General features: G+C 41.5%; 1 protein-coding gene and 1 long non-coding RNA gene across 8 annotated transcripts in view; one reads left to right on the top strand and one right to left on the bottom strand.

Annotated features, from left to right (window-relative positions):
• Positions 1-3305: 3305 nt before the first annotated feature.
• LOC144238185 (uncharacterized) overlaps positions 3306-19100 on the top strand; it is a 34895-nt gene continuing 19100 nt past the window's right edge. Inside the window, exons 1-2 of the long non-coding RNA XR_013337038.1 lie at positions 3306-3606; positions 17421-17525. This is a non-coding gene — a long non-coding RNA (uncharacterized LOC144238185). The remainder of the gene's footprint in view (positions 3607-17420; positions 17526-19100) is intronic.
• Positions 11813-19100, bottom strand: part of CAMSAP2 (calmodulin regulated spectrin associated protein family member 2) — a 114213-nt gene continuing 106925 nt past the window's right edge. For 3 of the 7 annotated variants that reach the window (XM_077771933.1, XM_077771932.1, XM_077771937.1), the window contains 4 exons: positions 18286-18358; positions 17403-17518; positions 15516-15634; positions 11813-14749 (listed from right to left, as the gene is read on the bottom strand). In XM_077771933.1, the coding sequence (XP_077628059.1) occupies positions 14444-14749; positions 15516-15634; positions 17403-17518; positions 18286-18358 (614 nt within the window). In that variant the 3' untranslated portion in view covers positions 11813-14443. Of the gene's footprint in view, positions 14750-15515; positions 15635-17402; positions 17519-18285; positions 18386-19100 lie in introns of all 7 variants that reach the window. The other 4 variants (XM_077771931.1, XM_077771936.1, XM_077771934.1 and 1 more) reach the window with 3 other exon arrangements.

Below are 19100 nucleotides of genomic sequence, written 5' to 3' on the forward strand. Positions count from 1 at the left end.
TAGAGGCCTACGGTTTGGGGCTGGTCCCAGGGGAAAGACAGGGACCTGGTAGAAGGGGCGTCCCGGCTGGATCCTCCGAGGAGAAGGCCTCGGGGCTGATGTCTAGTGGGTGCCCAGCAGCCTTCATCCCTTCTCACCCCTACTTCGCTCCTTCCCCTGCTCCGTGCAGCTGTTTTCTCTAGTTTTATTAGGGTCAAGGGCATAGAAGTCCAGCTGAGGGTTTTGTAAGGCTGGGGCCTCAGCCTGCTGCGGGTCCACCTGTCCTCCCGGAAAGAGGGGTTCTGCTATCTAGTGGCCAGTGGGGTCGGGGTGAACTGGGGAGCCTGTGGCTTCGGGCCTACCTCCTAACCAGGCATTGGCCGTCAGAGAGCTTCCGCTGTTGTGCAACTCCTGGGAAGCCAAGCTAATTGTCTTCTCAAACAGCGGCTTTTCTGACCAAATCAAGTCTTCTTGGAGCCACGTGGGAAGGTTTTACGCCAGAGAGGGAGAGCTAACCAGCTCGATTGGAGCAGAGCCTGGGATTGCAGTCCCAGCCCTTCTCCACCTGCCCTCATCTGGCAAAACCTACCTATTAAGGCAGACACAGAAGTAAGCTCAGTACAAAGAATGACTCCAATGGTACCCAATTTAGCAACAGATTAGTTGTCTTCAGTTAGGAGTCAGGAGTTTAGAGGAAGATGAAATCCCTTAAGTACTGAGGGAGTCAGGGGAAGATTGCTGAAAGGGTAGGAATGATGCCTGACTTTGAAAGGAATGGTGGCCCCAGAGGAGAGGATGGGTGAGAAGGTTCACCCTTTCTCCAGAAGGTGCCCTTTCTTCTCCCCGTTTTGTTTTGTTGATGATTTCCTTGGTTGTGCAGAAGCCTTTTATCATGGTGTACGCTTCCTACATCAGGGGTTTGGGGCAACTCCAGTTAGGTCCGGATCCTTTTTTTATCTTTTTTAAAAAAAAAATTCTATTAGTGAAGTATAGTTGACATACAGTATTAGTTTCCAGTGTACAACAGAGTGATTTGGCAATTACATAGTGCTCACCACAAGTGTAGTTATCATTGTTACTGTATTACTGACTACATTCCCTGTGCTGTAGTTTTCATGCCTGTGACTTGTTTTATTACTGGAAGTTTGTACTTCTTACTACCTAATATGCCACCCTCCAACCTTCCTCCTCTTCCGCGACCATGGGTTCTCTGTATTTGTGAGTCTATTTCTGTTGTTTATTCTTTTTTTTTTTTTAGATCCCATATATAAGTGAAATCAAATGGCATTTGCTTTTCTCTGAATATTTCACTTGGCAGGATCTTAGTCTTTTTTATGGCTGATTAATATTTCATTACATACAATGAGAGTATATATATAAATTCGTGTGTGTGTGTACATTTGTTGATTTGTCTATCAATAGAAACAACTTGCTTCCATATCTGGACTATTGTAAATAATGCTGTAATGAACATAGGAGTGTAAGTATCTTTTTGAATTAGTGTTTTCATTTTTTCTGGGTAGATACCCAAATGTGTGATATTTGTTTTTATTGAGGACCCACCGTACTGGTTTCCACAGTGGCTGCACCGGTTTGCATTCCCACCAGCAGTGCAGAGGCTCCCTTTCCTCCACATCCTCGCCAACGCTTGTCATTTCTTGTCTTTTTGGTATTAGCCGTTCTGACTGGTGTGAGGTGATCTCTCATTGTGTTTTTGATTTGCAGTTCCTTGATGATTAGTGATATTGAGTATCTTTTCATGTGTGTTAGCCATCTGTATGTCTTCTTTAGAAAAGTGTTTGCTCAGATCCTCTGCCCGTTTTTAAAATTGGATTATTAGAAGGAACTTAACGGAGGAGCATGGGGGAGGAGAAGTGGAAAAATAGTTGGGGAGAGGGAGGAAAGCAAACCATGAGAGACTCTTGAATGCCTAGAACAGACTGAGGGCTAAGGGGGGGGAGGGGAAGGGGGGTGATGGGCATGGAGGAGGGCACTTGGGATGAGCACTGGGTGTTATATGGAAACCAACTTGACAATAAACTATTTAAAAAAATAAATAAAAATAAAATGGGATGATAATCCAAAAAAAATAAAATTGGATTATTTTTGCTTTTGGGTGTTGAGCTGCATTAAGTTCTTTATGTATATTGGGTGTTAACTCCATATCAGATATATCATTTGCAAATATCTTCTCCCATTTGGTAGGTTGCTTTTTCATTTTGTTGGTGGCTTCCTTTGCTGCGCAAAGGCTCTTTATTGTGGCGTGGTCCTGCTTGTTTATCTTTGCTTTTGTTCTGTGTCCGAATTCTTCTCAGCAGACGTCCCTCCCACAAGATGCTGTGCTGGAACCCGTGTTTCAGATTGTGTGCCCTCCAGACCCCACCACACTGTCACCAGGAATGAATGACTGACCTCTTTGGCACCCTGGTGTAAAAAATTTGAGGTGGATTATCAATTTTATTTGATTCAGTTCACTTAACAGTGAGCTCCTTCATGTGGCAGACACTGTTTCAGGCATTGAGAGAGAGACGCCACCTGGACCTTAGAAGTTCGTTGTTTAGGCAGGGGAGATGGATACACATGCAGTATGGGCAGTGGCCAACACGCCAGAGGTCAAACTGATAAATGTGAAAAGCAAAGTTCTCTTCGAGGTTAGAGAACAGTTACTTCTGATGGGAAGGGACCATCAGAAGAGGCCTCCCAGGAGATAGCCCTTGAATTTAGGTCCAGGAAAGAGTTGAAGGGTGCATGGGCCCGGGGTGACCAGAGCCCAGGGTGTGAGGAGGGCGGCAGGAGAGGAAGCAGGGAGCACATCACAGGGCGATCTTGATTTCATTCTGTGGGTAGTGGAGAGCCTCTGGGCCTTCGTGAGTAGGGCATGGCATCTGTCTGTTTTGAAAGGGTCACTGGCAGAACTATGGATTGGACAGGGTAGAGGCCCAGGCCATGGGGACCCCAGAGTGGACTGTTATAATTATTTGCGTGGGAATAGGGAGCATCTGAAATAGGTTACTGGCAGCGGGGACAGAAAAGCGAGGATCTATTCAAGAGACCTTTGTAACATCCTGGGTGTCAGCAGAGAGGAGTCAAAAGATGGGCCTGGGGTGACTGTGTTTGGAAACTGTATGAATGCCATTCATTGGGCCTGGGAACACAGAGAGGCTTGTGCGTGTATGTATTCTGTTTCTTGTTCATTTGAGGCCGGGCGATGAAATAATGTATGATCCAAACCAGGGCACTTCTGAGAGTGAAAGAGGATCTATGATAAATAACTCAGGCCACAAACCAGGATTGTTCTGGGCACACGGACACACGGTCACCCTAGCTCGAGGTCCTGTGGTCCATGGGGATGCCCAGGGAGGGAAAGCTTAAGGAGAGTCGGGCGTGTCTGTGTCCAGGCTATTCTTGTCAAGACTGCTTCTCCCCAGCCAATTAGAAGGGGGGGGGAAAGGCACACTGCAGAAGAGAAGAGGCCAGGGAATCAGTCACTGGTTTCTGGCCCGTCACTCCATGGGCCTCCAAACCTCAGGCTGGAGTTTCCTCTGAAGACCACCCAGAGAGGGTGCAAAGCTGTGGGCGGCTGGTGATTCAGAGCAGCTTTTCTAACGTCTGGTCACGCGGTTGCTGGTGAGTGACACCTAGGCTGGATGGCCTAGGGGGCTGCAGCCTCCTTCCCTGGAAGGCTGGCAAGGGCAGTGCTCGCTTGCCTGAGCCCGGAGACGATCAGGGCCGGGCCCAGCGCTGTTGGACTTCGCCTCCCCTTGGGCACCGTCAGTCTAGGGCAGGGAGAGCATGAGTGATCGTGAAAGCCAGAGAGGAGTGCGCCAGGAAACCGCCAGGTGACAAAGAAGAATGGGGCAGGGGACTGAGGGGGAAGCATAGGCAGGGGGTTGAGGGGGAAGGAGAAGTAGGTTGTTTATTAAAAACACAGCAATTCTTGCTTCCTGGGCCTGTGGTCGCATCGCCAGGGGAAGTCTGTGGCCCAGAGCATGTGGCGGATTCTCTGGGCTATGGCCAAGTCCTGAGGGCCTTTGTGGACCCTTCTGGATGGGAGGAGGCATCGAAGGCTGGGTAGATGTCTATCCAACTTTCAGTGACCAGGTCAACTCCACAATACTGCTGTCCTGTCTCCTCTGGGGGACTCCCCACAGGATTAGAAACAAGTCAGTGAATAGAATATTCATCCTGCTCAGCTAAGAATCTTGGCCAGTCTCTGACAGGTGTCAATAAAGCAAAGCAGAAGTGGTCTTTCCCTCTTTCTGTCTCGCCCTTGGGAGCCTTTTCTGGCCTCCGTCCCTTACGGGCCTTCCTCTCTCTGGACCGACTTTGTTCTGCCCACAGAGCTTGTCTCTGTCCATCACCATGATGGGTACCAGCCTGAGAACAACGTACCTAATACCCAATGCTTTGAACTAGGTTACTTTCAAGGGTGGGTTTCTTTTATTTCTGCCCCTTTATGAGCTATATATGTAAGCTCTTACAGCTTTTCCCCTCAATTTTAATTTTTCTATACACAGAGTTTTAACCTTTAGGAAACATTTTGAACGTTGCATTTGCCTTTTTCATGATAAAAGTGTAACTAGATTGCGGAATATAAAATGAGCCAAACCCACTCTGTCCTGGTGCTGCATTTTGGTGAATTTCTTTCCGATCAGAGGAGATAATTTATTTGTAATCCCATATTCTTGGATTTTATTTTTTTTCCATTCCATTTCAGATCTTCTCCACATTTTTTTTTTAAACACAGCTCTTTTGGAGTCATTTGTAATTAGAATGTACATACTTTTATAGTATGCTTTTTTTTTTCAATTAATGCCATATAAATCCACATTTTTCTAGTCTGCTTCATATACTTGGATTTTTAACATGTTGGATTTTTCTAGTGTTGTTTTTACTGTTACAGAGATTTGTAACAAATAGTTGCCCTTAGGAACTTTTTCTTTCACATTGTTTTCATAGTATAAGGTCAAAGGCTGTGAAAAATGGTTTGATAGATGCTTATAGTGATGACTAATAGTATGGCATTGTATGAGGGTACCGGCTTCAGCACAGCGCTGTCAGAAATATTTATTCATTAGTAAAATACACTTTTTCCACTTTAATAGGTATTGAGGTAAAAAGTGGTTCCTCATTTTAATTTACATTTATTTGAATGTAAATAAGATTGAAAGTCTTTCTCTACTTAATTCCTCTTATGTGAACTGTCTAATCATGTCCTTCATACATTTATCTACTATTATCTTATATAATTTTTATTTATATGAACTACTTAGGGTTAAGCATTGTCCCATTTACTTCCAATATGTTTCCAGACTTTTTCCTTAGCTCTTTTTCTTTTTTTTTAGTTTTACATTTTCATATAGTCAAACTTGTAGCTCTTAGCAACTTCAGAGTTCAGTATGTTACTTTTTCTTTGATGTAAAACATTCAATTGTATTCTTGTTAAAAATAATTTTCTAGGGGTGCCTGGGTTGCTCAGTCAGTTAAGTGTCTGACTTCGGCTCAGGTCATGATCTCACCGTTTGTGGGTTCGAGCCCCGTGTCGGGCTCTGTGCTGGCAGCTAGCTCAGAGCCTGGAGGCTGCTTCACATTCTGTATCTCCCTCTCTCTCTAACCCTCCCCTGCTCACGCTGCCTCTCTCTCTCTCTCTCTCAGAAATAAATATAACATTAAAAATTAAAAAAAAAATAATTTTCTAGCACCTTTTTTAATCTACCTGAAGTTTAATTTTTTTTAAGATTTTTGTCCAATTTTCCCAACACTATTCAATTAATAATATTTTTTTAAGCCTTGCTCTCTGTGTTGTGATGTCGAATTTATTAAACACATATCGTATATATCGTGTCTGCTTGTGGTCAGGGAACAAACAGAACAGGCCAGATTACTAGTAGCGCGAGTCTGGCTTCTGTATCACTTTATAACTTGACAGTGGTGTGATCCTGGGCTCCAGTTTCTACATCTTCAAATGGCTGTGATTATATGTACCTGATTGGGTGTCATGAAGATCATGTTGGCCCCATCCGAGCAGGGTCTGAGCAGGCATTTGGTGNTGCATCACTTAAGGCTCCCCTCATTTCCACCTGTCTTGATGGCAGACCCACTCCTTGCGCCACTTCTCCCCTCCAGGACATGGTACTTTCTTTGCACACAGTGAGTGATCAGCAAATAGTTTTGGAATTGCGGTAGGAATCCAGAAGGAGATAATCCCCTTGGGGGGAGGGTGGCTTCAAGTCTCAGACAACCAGAGTTCCCTGGACCTGGTGTCACCGATGATGAATTTCACAGAGTGACAGAGTGCTGCCGACAAACTGCCGACAGGCCCAGAGCACAGGCAGGCAGCATTACCCCCAGTTCAGTCGCGGCGGACAGGGAGGTTAACGGCGCTGGAGTCCTGAGTGGGAGGAGAACCTTGAAAGCCGCGTCTCCTGTGCGTCCACACCCTCTCTTGATGAGTTACTGAACTGGGAGTGGGGAGTCCTCTATTTGATTCACTATTCCTGACTGGCTGCCAAGATGAGGTTTCCCACAGACCGCATCCCCGAGTCCCAGAGGAGAACGTGTGTGTATGTGCGTGTGTGGCTGGGTAGTAGGTGAGAGAGGGCAAGGACAGTTCTTGCCCCTGCCCTGCAGCCTCACCACCTGAGGGAAGGCGGGTACACACCAGGGAAGGGACCCCACCCTGGATGCCAGAGGCCACGCAGAATGTTTCAGATGTTTATTTCCGAAACTTTCAAGGTACTAAATATGGGGTGGCCGGGAAAGGACAGCGTCTGAGTTAGACATGAGCGTTTGGGCTTCAGCTCATGCTGCTGAGGGGTGACTCAGTGTGAAAGCCTTGTGGCCCACAGCTGTGTAATGGTCTCGGGCCTGATCTCCTCCAGACTTCATTGTGGGCCCTTAGGAGGTCTGGGGGAGGAGTTAGGATGGAAGCGGAGGGTGAGGGGAAGAGTGTGGCTTTCAAGGAATGTAAGGCTCCCATCGGCCCTCCCCTGCAGGTCTCCACAGCTCAAAGGTTCTTTTCAAGGCAGAAAACAAACCCATCAGAGACTTCAAAGACAAGCAGCAGGGAAGTCCCTCAATATAAAAATGGACCCAGAATTTGTTTGGAAAGGAAGTAACATTTTCTCTTTGTAATGATTCTGCCCACAGAAGCTTCTAAACTAGGACTCGTCAGTAACTTTTCAGTGATTTCACAGAAAGCTGGCGTGGGAAAGTGAGTGTGCATTTCCAGTTATTTGCGGGAGGAATTCGGCAGTGTTCCCTGTGCCTCCAGTAGGACTCCCCCCAGCAGTGCTGTGATTTCTGCCACTGACCAGGGAAGCCAGTTTCTAGGGTCACCTCCAGTTCAGACTGACTGTCAACCGTCCCTTCCTACCATGGGGCAAGCACCTTTCTTTTTTTAATTTTTTAAAATTTATTTATTTTGAAAGAGAGAGAATCCCAAGCAGGCTCCAGTGTCAGCGCAGAGCCCGGTGTGGGGCTCCAACCTACGAACTGCCAGACCATGACCTGAGCCAAAATCGAGAGTTGGCCATTTCACTGACTGAGCCACCCAGGCGCCCCAAGCACTCTGTCAGATAATATTATGGACACAAAGAAAATTATGTCACGGTGCTTCCTTTCAAGCAGCTCACACATTATTAGAGAAAATGACCTATAACATACACATATCTTTGACATGAGGCCGACTGTGATATCCTGCCTTATATCAAGGTCACAGCAGGTCAGCCTCTCTGAAGAGGTCTGTGTACAGGAAGGAGCAACATGAAAAACAGGGGTGAGACCTTCAGTGGTCCCAAGCGCTGAAAGGATACAAATCACAACACCCCAGCCCCTTCCTCTCTCATCCCAATCACTATTATTTCTCATGAGTACTTTGATATCTTATCTTGAAATGTCAGTTTTTTCCTGAGTTTTGGTATGCCTATTGGGTATTTGACTATCAGATACTGTGATGTTGCTGAAAAGCCAAGTTGGGGCAAGCCTGTGAGGGCTTTAAATGCTGATCTCAGGAGTCTGAGGTTTATACCGTGATGATAAGGCCCTGTGGGAGTTTTTGAGTGGTGGGGCTGACGAGGTAAAAGCAGTGTTTTAGGAAAATGGAGCAGCAGTTGGCAGGACGTGTTTGTGGGCAACAGTGGAGTTACAGAAGGACTACTGTAATGGGATGCTCTTGCAGAGTTTAGCTGCCCGGACATGAAACTGGTGGCAGTGAAGATACAGAACAGATTAGAAATGTGAGGACTGACGGGATTTGGTGGTCGTCCAGGCATGAGGCGCCTTCCATGTGGGAAAGAGGAGGGAGTAAGAGAAGAGGTGAAAGGTTTCAGCCATGGTGGCTAGATCTGTGCCAGGAAGGAGTTGGTTTTACTGGGAGGTTGATACTGGTTTTGTGAGGTTAAGTTGAGGACAGTGGAACGTCCAGCTGAAAGGCGGAGATGGAGGTTGGATGCATGGGTGGGGCCGCAGGGAGCTTCCGGAAGATGGTGATCGTGTGCAGAGGTGTTGGCGGAGTTGATACTGAAGGCCTTCTTGGACGGAGGCTAGCAGGGATGAGCAGGGCATGAAGGAGAACTGAGCCATAATTCGGGCAGGGGCAGAGTATGAGGAGCTAAGAGAGAAAGCAGGAAATCAGAACGTCGCTGTCACAGCCACCAGTGGTTTGAATTTTCAAGCTGCACTTGGGTCCCCTGAAATGGTATGTGTGAACCACGGGGACTCGGGCCAGGGAAGTCAACACAGAATTTATATTTTTAGGGTGGAAATATCTATAGTAGGAAATTTGTGGTGGCCTAGCAGAAATCAAACTAAATTTGGGGTGTGATTTTCAAGTTGGCCCAGGCAGAATGAGGCAGGCTTCTTTAATTTATTCATTTGACAAATAATTTTTGAACAACTATTGTGTCTAGGCACTGAATGTAAGAATAAAGAATCCAAGTATGAACGGTCTCCTGTGCACCCATGGATCCATGGTCTTCTCAGGTGTTCAAGGTCAGGCCTCTGACGAGACTGCATACCCAGCTTTTTTGTGTCTAGTAGGAGGGGACAGCAGAGGAGCGAGAACAGTGCAATAACTGCTGCCTCTGGCTAAGGAAGTGAAGCAGATGCAGTTTACAATCAGCCAGCTTTGTCAAATGTTGATGATCATAAACTTTAAGGCTCGATTGCCAGAACTGATGTCTCTGTGATTCAAAACTCAAGTGTGAAGAACACTAGGATGTGGCATCTTATTGGTTGATAGTGTACAGTTTTACAGTCTTTTTTAAAGTTAGTTTTGGTTAAGAGTGAGCCTGCTTAACAAACAAGAACCTCTTAAATGTTAACAAGAAAAGGGTTTATCTGCCCTTTACTTTGGGTCCACACTCTATTAGAGCACAGAGTTTGTCAGATGTTTGTAAAGGTCTAACCGCATCCACTGCCAGTGGGCTCCTTGATGGAAGAGTCCCCGTCTTTGTGACCTAGTTAGTCTCTTGTACCTAATTACTATTTTCTGGATAAATCTGATCAACCTGCTAGCAGAATTCATTTATTTCCACCACCCCTGTAATTTCTCCCTTGTATTCTTAGGAAGTCTAAATGTTTGAGAGTACAGGTGCACACTAGTCTGGTATTAGCTATTGTTGTGTTGATGCTGGTTACAGTTATTAGGCAAATTCTCCGTTTTCCATCAATAGTAAATCTGTTACTAGTGCAACTGTCATACTTTTAAGTATTTTTTTATTAAAAATTTTTTAATGATTACTTTTGAGGGAGACAGAGGGAGACACAGAATCCAAAGTAGGCTCCAGGCTCTGAGCTGTCGGAACAGAGCCTGATACCGGGCTTGAACTCACAGACCGTAGATCATGGCCTGAGTCGAAGTCAGACACTTAACCAACTGAGCCACCCAGGCACCCCCAGACTTTTAAGTATTTTTATTAGAGCCATGGAAAACATGCACTGTGTGGCACAGTGAAGGGGATCTGAAATCAAGTTTAGACTCCAGCTGTGATGCTGCCACCTCCTAGCTTTGCGTCCCTGGCCAGTTAACTGAGCTTTTAAGCCTCATCAACCTTATCTCTGAAATGGAGATGTTAATGGCTCTTCACAGAACGCAAAAAAATTTTTTTAAATTATAAAAAAGAGAAACTTAAAATCCTAAAGCAGTATTAAAGTGAAGAGATCCTATTTGCTTTAGGCTGGAGAGCCTCATTTCCTTTCTCATATAAACACGCAAACCACGAGGTCTGAATAACTGGGTGGGGTCAGGAATCACTGCAGCTGAATGTAATTGTAAACTCATGGTACAGCAAACGACACATACCGTGTGTCGTTTAGCCCTGTGATACTTCTGATGCCAACAGAGGCTACTGAAGGAAGGAACAAGATCAGCCACGTAAAATAACGGACCGAGTTAGTTAAGCAGAATAAAACACATCAGTGTTTTAAGTTCCATAGTGGCTTTGCTTAACAGGTGTAAAAAAAAAAAAAAAAGCCTTCATGGGTCTTAAAACATTTTTTTGTCAACTCATTTGCTTTTATCTTCTTCAATGGAAAGTGAAAGAAGTCATTTTTTTTCTTTTTCTGACATAAATATAAGCCACCGTGGATAGAGGGAAGTTTGGTTGCAAACACCACAGTGACGTTAAGCAGAAGCACAGACTAATGCTCGCTGTCCAAGCGTCTGGACTTGCAAGTTGAGGTGCCGGCAGGCTTGCACATGACACATGCCAGGAGCGGACGACCGAAGCTAGACGCTAGAGAGCCTTGCGGGAAGAGCAGCGCGGGGCGCACGGCCCCAGGCGCGCATACCGCTCCCTGAAATGATATGGCAGTTTTCACTGGCTGCTTTTAAAAGCAAAACTGCCATTTAATGAGATACAGATCTATATTTTAAGCATCTGTGCACTTCTGAGGGATGATGGAACTTCACATTCATTTTATAGATGTGTTTTTCCAGTGCGTGATTCCTAGGTCAGAGTATTACAGCTACGTTTCTTTTACTGGATGTCATTCTTTGTTCTCTGTGTGGACAGGTCACAAAATAAAAACGTTCCTATTCACTACAGAACATTTTCCTCTGCCTACCTGCCTACCTTTCCTCTAACTACCTGATAGTTAAGAGCTATCAGGGAGCCAGATCATGGAACACACTCTTAAATTATGGGTGGGTTCTAGGGCACCTTGGTTTGTATATACTTCTCTAATACTGCCTGAGTCTTATGGTTAAATATTTTTGTTTCTGAAAATTACAGTATTAGAAAGTATCGTGGAAGTATAGCTCTGTTCTGAGGTTTGAGTACCCTGTCAAAGGATCTAAAGGTAGAGAGCCATGCTTCTATTTAGCAACAACAGATATTTCTTCAGGTATATAATTAAGTATGAAGATTTTGTTGTTTTGTTATTAGACCTTTTTTTTTCTTTCTTTTTTTTTTTTTTAATGTTTTATTTATTTCTAGNAATCAAAGTGAAACTTAGAGTAAATCAAGAACTGTTTTGACTACAGTGAGTTCATTAGCCATTCAATTTCCAAGGTACAGAGTGTTAATTCTGGCACAATTTAATGATTCACCAAAAGGAAGTGATTTAACCTGGTCAGAATTAATGTAAAATGAACACCAGCATTTATACACCACTATGTAGATGGTGTGAACTAAGCACAGAGAATTACGAGACTTTTTAACACTGCCTAAGTCAGCATTCAATGTCCGATACTGTCAAAAGATGCCTCTTAGGAGTATTCAAACTGTTACATGTAAACATGAGTTAAGAGATATAAAAACTATATGGTGAGTTCACCCACATTCAGATATTAGGGGGAAAAACACACTTTATCCAGGAAACAGAAAAGGAGTCATTTGGTGCCATGCTTTTTATTCAAATGAAAGGGGAAAAACTACACTGTACCAGGAAATAGCAAATATGACAGTATTTTACAGCACAGCATCTTAAAAAAACCTGTAAGCAATGCTCTCAAGTGGACAGGTAAACACACCATACACTGTACATTGCCCAACAGTGTTCATGAAACCATAATTAAAAAGGTGAATTTGGCCTTAAACAGCCAAATAAAAACTAACAGTCATTCGGAAACAAAATGGAAAAGTCAAGAGGAATGAAAAGCTTTCCAAACTGTGTCAAACAGCAGAATCTGACAGGCTGCACTGGAAACCATGAGAAGTGTTTGGCAAAACTTAACTGAATAATTGTCATAATACTTTGACCTCCAATGATGAAAGCACCAGTGTGTTTCAATGAGGTTGATGGAAATCTTCAGACTTTATGAAATGGCATAATTTTCATCTGTATAATTTTTAAAACATAATTTTTTTTAAAAAGCTGCACCATAATAAAAAAAATCTGCAGACTTCAAGAAATATATCCATATTCCTTCTGTATTAATAAAGTAAAATATTATATACTGAGAGCAATGAACTTTTGTGGCAATGTTCACATTCTACCTTTAGACATTATGGACATTCATTGTTGGACACACATAAATTGAAGAAAAGGGTGGTCCTACTTAGTTTTAAACAGTCCCTCCATTGTCTTGCATCCAATTTTTAAAAATTTAATGGCCAGGTAATCCCACAAAGGAGATGGATTTGATAAGGGAAATTTGATTGAAAAGAGCAAATTTAGTAATGTAAAGTGCTTATTCTCCTTTTGACTATTATTTACTGCATTTTTGATTAGGTTTACTTTTTTTTTTTAAACTAGTCTTAATCTAAACATGTATCTGACAGTCATTTCCTTCTGTGATAGAAACTGTTGTCTGAAAGGTAAAATGTGCAATTCCCCATTCTTAATATTCATATATTATATACACAATATGTATACACTTAAAATATAAGAGTTACATATCCTGGTCTCTTACATGCAAACAGTAGGTCACAAATAGTTTTGAGCTACACATAGATCTTGCACAGGTATTGGAAAAAAATTGAAATTTTCTTTACAGTTTTAACAAATATACATAAATATAAGAACATAAATTACAGTAAAATATTGACAGCGTTTGAGAAAATGTTGATAAACCAGATGCACTGATGCCTAAAGGCCTTATAATAATAGAAAAGTACAGTTCAGGGACATCTCATTCCTATTCTCTTTTAAAATAAGTAAATACATCATATGAGATATTAGTTATTTCTCTAAACAACTCGATTAGAGAAATGTATATATTTTAGTCTCTACTTCCCACAAAAGAAAACAAACCCCGCATCTCATTTATGATACAATACTGTCTCTCCCCTCTACGTTTACACAGTTATCACAACACTGAAACATAACAGGGTCACATAATCATTCAAGTCTTTTCCTGAGAATGAAGTTTTTCCCCAACTAACCCTCTGATATACATTGTTAAAGGAACGAATGATCATGAAGATTTCAAGTGTGTACTTTAATCTAAGCTGTTCCACTTGAAAAGGATAAAAAAAGAAAAACTCAATATAAGTAAAATAATGTGAAGCTATTTTAAAATTAAAATGTAGCCCTTTGTACATGTTTAAAAATTCTAAATATAATTTTTATATCAGTTATAAATATAATGTAAAGACCTCTTGAGAACTGTGGCAGGAAGTCCTACATCTTCAGATTGAAAGACTACTCTCAAAGTGTCGTTACTTCTGCCAGCTTATAAAGTGACTGACTTTAAAAGAGATAGAAAGCCTTTTTTGTTAAAAGAACAATCTAAATTATTCTGAGTTGGCCAGAAGTGGTGTAAAAACAGCACTGATTTAATCAGCAATTTCTTATACATATTCTTGGTTAAGCTCATGTGGTTTAAAGCGAACCTACTAGCAGCTCTTTACAATACCTCCTCTTATTTAATAGAGAAATGTTAATACTTGAGTGAATAATAAATACGGAATTGTAAATACTTAGAATAATTCTTGTAAATGCTCTAACACCATTATAACATGAAGGTTACCGTGAAACTAAACACTAGTGTTTCTCTTAGCATCAGAAGAAAGGTGCGAGTTACCTCTGAAGGCGCGTTTCCTACGCTCATGGTCTCCACGTGAAACAAAACACAAAGGTGGCTTAAAATAAACCCCCAGGAGAGAAAAAGAGCAAAATAAACTATCTGAAGACAAGCATGTACATTAAAAGTTTTAAAAAAAGAGGAACAAATAAAACACATAATTTGTAATCTTAGCCATATTTCAACCATAAGTCCAACCAGGGTCTATGAGAATTCAGTGCTTCAGTATGTCTAATATCAAGCAGGTAACCCGATGACACAAATCTCCGTTTGTAAATCAGAACATCTCCTTCATCACTTGGACTTACCACCTAGGTCAGAATCTTCCGCGCTCCAGAATACTGTGGTTTACATTCCAGTTGTTCGTGACAACAGAGCTTAATGTTCAGTTTCAATTAATAAAAGTCTTGTTGGCAATTAGAAAGATTTTCTACAGGCAGGAAAGATGAAGTGCAAATTTACCATAAATGTTCTGAAGCAAGTACTTCCCAACTCCTATGCTTTAGTGGGTAGAAGTTTTTTGGGTGTTACTGGTCTCTTGCTCTGCCATAAATGACTGTGAATGGTAATTGCATCAACACTGGCAGATAAAGTTTTAGCAGGTATGTGGCTAAACTGTTTCCTGTCAGAATTGTATTTGTAAAGTCCCTCAATCATTTTCTTAGTGATAGACTTAGGGCCTATCCCAGTCAGTTTATTAATTTCTTCAGTTTCTGGGCAATAAGTATACAAAGACCTGAATTGGCAGCCTGAATCCCGGAACAAGATTAAAAAGTTGTTGGCATCTGACTTCTCCATTTCCTTTAGAAGAAAAAACAAAAACAAAACAATAAAAACTCAAACATTTTGCTGTATAAAATTTATATAATTATAATTCTGAATAGCCAAAATAAACATATATTGTAAAAGCAAACTACGTTTTAATTTAAAATGTATGTGACCACATTACTTCTGAGGTTCGGTTGGATCTGTGTGAATATTATCATGTAGGAAACTTTTTTTTTTAATGTTTATTTGTTTATTTTGAGGGGGAGAGAGAGCAAGAATTCCAAGCAGGTACTGCACTGTCTGTGCGGAGCCTGATGTGGGGCTTGAACTCATGAACCATGAGCTCATGACCTGAGGCAAAATCAAGAGTCAGACACTTAACCAGCAGCCAGCCGGGTACCTCTGGTGTAGGAATATCTGCTAAATGTTGATCTTGGTCAAACAACCATTAACAAACCAGGCACTGATGATCTCCTTTGCAATATAGCCACATTTTAAAAAAGGAAAATTATGCTATCTACATTTATGAAACATGAATGAGTGACTCTGGGCAAAAAAAGAATTTATGATTTTACATCATCATCTAAATCTATCCCAATCTTAATAATTAAGTATTCAGTCTTCTAGAACTCTATTTGAAAGTGAACTAATTCAATCTAAAATTAACATGTAGTACAGATCTTTTATATGCTGTTGAAATCCTAGGAGGGGATGAAGAGCATTTTCTCTTGGACTGATAGGAAAGACTCTTACAATTTTACAGTGTTGCCAAATTTAATTCTTATGCAAACATGCTTACCTCCAGTATTTTTTTCTTCTGACCTTCATTTACTTTTCCAGCCAAACAGCAATGAGCTAAAGCATTTTGTATTATGTGCTTATTGGATTTTGCACTGGGTTCTTTGTAGAGCTTTGGTCCTGTAGTACAAATTTAGAAGCAAAATAAAAATACCATTCCTACGTGAGACATACTACTATGTTTAAATGATATAATTGTTCCTGTACTGAGGAAACACCATAACAAAAAAAATCAAATTCTGTGTTTGAAGGCCTCTCCTCTGAGTGGTATATACTCCAATCAGAACAGTTTTATCCACACAGGGATATATCTTGAGGCTATTCCCAATGCTGCTCTGGGAGACTAGTGCTGGAAATTAGCTATTGCTCCAGTGGTCACACTGTCTGCTTCACCTTCCACAAGGCTGATAAGGTTATTGGTGAACTTAAAGCAGAATGGATCCATGAGCAATTATACCTTTTCAAAAGATAAGAAAAAGCTTCATCTTTTTCTTCTTCCACATATATTAGTTTTTTAAGCATTTGCTTTCTTTAACCAATGATACTCCTTGGTGTGGAAAGCACAGAAGCACTTTTTGCCATTTTCCTGGAACATTCCTACTATGAAGGGAACTTCCTACTATGAAGTCTCCTACTTATACTAATTCAACTCCATCCTGGAAGCAAGGTCTGTGCCTTACACTCAGCAGTGAGCTAAGAAACCAGTTTTTTGGGGAGAAAAATGGGCATTTCCCTATTTCTGGGATATAAATTACTCCGATCATGGCTCATATCAACCTGCCAATGGTTTTACAGCTTGTGTAATTCCTGACAGTGGAGCGGTTCCAAAAGGCCTACGGCAGGAGCTCGTCCTGCACATCACTGCAGTTCTGCAGCTCTGGGTTTGGAACAGCCCTGGCAAACATGACTGTTAAATGAACCTAACATAGAAGCAGAGGGAAAACCAAGAAAACACTGTCCAATTCCAGGTATTAAAGGCTGTCAAACTGGCCACAGGAGGAAGCCATTAAAAGCCACAGAATAGGGAGGGGGGAAAGTGGCAGAGTGAAGTACACATGGAAAGTGAGCAAGTTCTAGCCTCCTTAGACCTTCGTGGGGCTTCCATTTCCAGTGGATCACCAGCAGACTGGAGGCACTCTCCACTGCCCTCCCCCCTGCATGTCCTCTGCCTTTCCACTTCAGATCTCAGTTTCTTCTCATTTTCTCTCCTGCTGCATTTCTTTAAAAGCATCTTACCTACCTTCTGTTCTTCAATTTGCTTTTGTTTCAGTAATGCTTGCCCAAACAAAGGCTGGAAGAGGACCTAACAGAGATATGTGAGGCTAGATGCTCTTCTGGGTTTAGTGACTTCTTATCTTTTAGAGCTCCTTAATACTTTTTTTTTAGTAGGCTCTACACCCAACTTGGGGTTGCTCAAACTCACAGCCCCTAGATGAGGGTCACATGCTCTACCGACTGAGTCAGCCAAGTGTCCCCCTTAATATGTTTTAAAGATGAACAGCTCTAGATACCTGAAATCCCAATGTTAGAGAGGCCTTTGTGGATTCTAGCCTTTTCTCAGTACTTAGGACCTATGGATTGCCGCTAGAGCCTCTCTTCAGACCCAAGCCACAACACAAAAATGGCCATCATTTTAAAGAAAGTAGAGGGATGAGGTGTAAATGTTATTGCTAATTTTGTTACAAACTGATCTCAGTTCATCTGGGACAAGTCACTATCTCCCTAACTGTATTACTGAAACTGACCTCCCTGAAAGGGACTATCTGCATTCAGTGTTCTTGATCATACTTTCCCATGTCTAGACCAAGAGAAACTTCAGTATAGCCTGTATTTATTCTCATGACTGTGTTAAATTAAAATGTCTCCCTAAAAATGAACAGACACTAACCTGTGTATTCTGTTCCAGAAGCCACTGAAGAAGTTGTTGATGCATTTTCCCAGTCCTTTTCCCCATTTCGACTGCCACAACGACTTGGAGACAAGAAGCCTTCTACAGACTCAGATCTAAGTGGTAAATAAAATATTTTTTATGTCTCAAACAAAAGAAGAACATGTGGGGGCCAGAAGGGTATATGTGAAAGTACCAGCCAAAATCAACCTGGAGGCTTAAAAATCAAAAGATGGCGTAACTGTCTTACTCCTAGCTATACATCCAGGTGTCTGGACGCAGCAGGCACTCACTCCTTAAGTCCTTGTTGACTGAAAGGATGACTCTTTTCCATATGAAAATCGGCAGTTACTGGATTAGGATGGTAATACAAAGATTAAAACTCAACGCTGAAGCCTGTCACTACAAACGTCGTCTTTTTATGTGGTTTTTATAGTACAATGTAATAAGATAGGATGTTTAGTTTCTAATCTACATCCGCAGAGACCGTGGTACAAAAGAGATCTTTCCTAAGTTAGGCAACCTACTTCAGAAATATTCTAAGGGGAAGAAACTATACTGCATGGGAAATAGGCTAGAGAGGCTGGCACTTACATAAGAGATGTACTATTTCTGCACACTGATTTTATCACAATCATATCAGCAATTACTGTTAATGTTTTATCATTTATAAAAAGTACCTTATCAATGTCAGTAACTAAAATTCTAAAAGATAAGTAGCCAAAATGATACTTGTTTATATGTAAATTTCTTTTAATGAAAACACAGAGTCCCAGTCAGCAAAACCAAAAAATTGGTGCTAATGATTCATTCATTATAAAATACAACATAACTGTGGGAAACATACTCTTTCCTATGAAAAATGTTCACATTTTGGATTTACCTTGGAGTCCTCTTGCCTGAATGCACACTCTCGTTATCACCTGTGTTCAGTGATGCCAAAGAAAGGCTAGAGACTGAAAAAACACGATAAATTCGTGATCCTGAATAAAGACAAAATTAGAAATTTAAAAGGAGCAGCTAGAAAAGAGTCTGTTCATTAGAGAACACCAGCACATGAAAACTGAGCTTCTGTAGTTTTTTTTTCTTTTAATCTAAACACATAATATGCTTGCATGCATATATGTACAATTTATTTAAAATTAGCAATGAAAGGGGGCGCCTGGGTGGCTCAGTCGGTTAAGCATCTGACTCTTGATTTCACCTCAGGTTGTGATCTCATGGTTTTTGCGACTGAGCCCTGTGATGGGGTCTGACCTAACACTGTGGAACCTGCTTGGGATTCTCTCTCTGCCCCCCCAACCCGCTCATGTGCACACGCACTCTCTCAAAATAAAGAAATAAACATTAAAAAAATAAAATTAGCAATAAACCTACTTTTAAGAAATAACAGTAAAACTAATTGTTGTTAGGAGTTATTCCAAAAGGAAGGTGGAAATATGACACTGATACTGTAATCATAAGAAAAATGTTAACAAAAGAGGTCTCTAAACAGACAATGTTCTGTTATTTTCCATCAACTTTAGAATAACTATGGGAATGCTCTAAAATTCTCCACAGTGTTTAGTTTTAATAAAATATTTTTTTTTGTAAAATAAATGATTATGTGTGTGGAATTTTAAGAAAAGACACATTCTCTAAGTTCCAAAAATTATAGATTTGGACATTTGACCATTTCTGTCTTAACGGAGGGACTCC

Source organism: Crocuta crocuta, unplaced genomic scaffold (genome assembly GCF_008692635.1).
Source record: "Crocuta crocuta isolate KB4526 unplaced genomic scaffold, BGI_CrCroc_1.0 scaffold318, whole genome shotgun sequence".
NCBI lineage: Eukaryota > Metazoa > Chordata > Mammalia > Carnivora > Hyaenidae > Crocuta > Crocuta crocuta.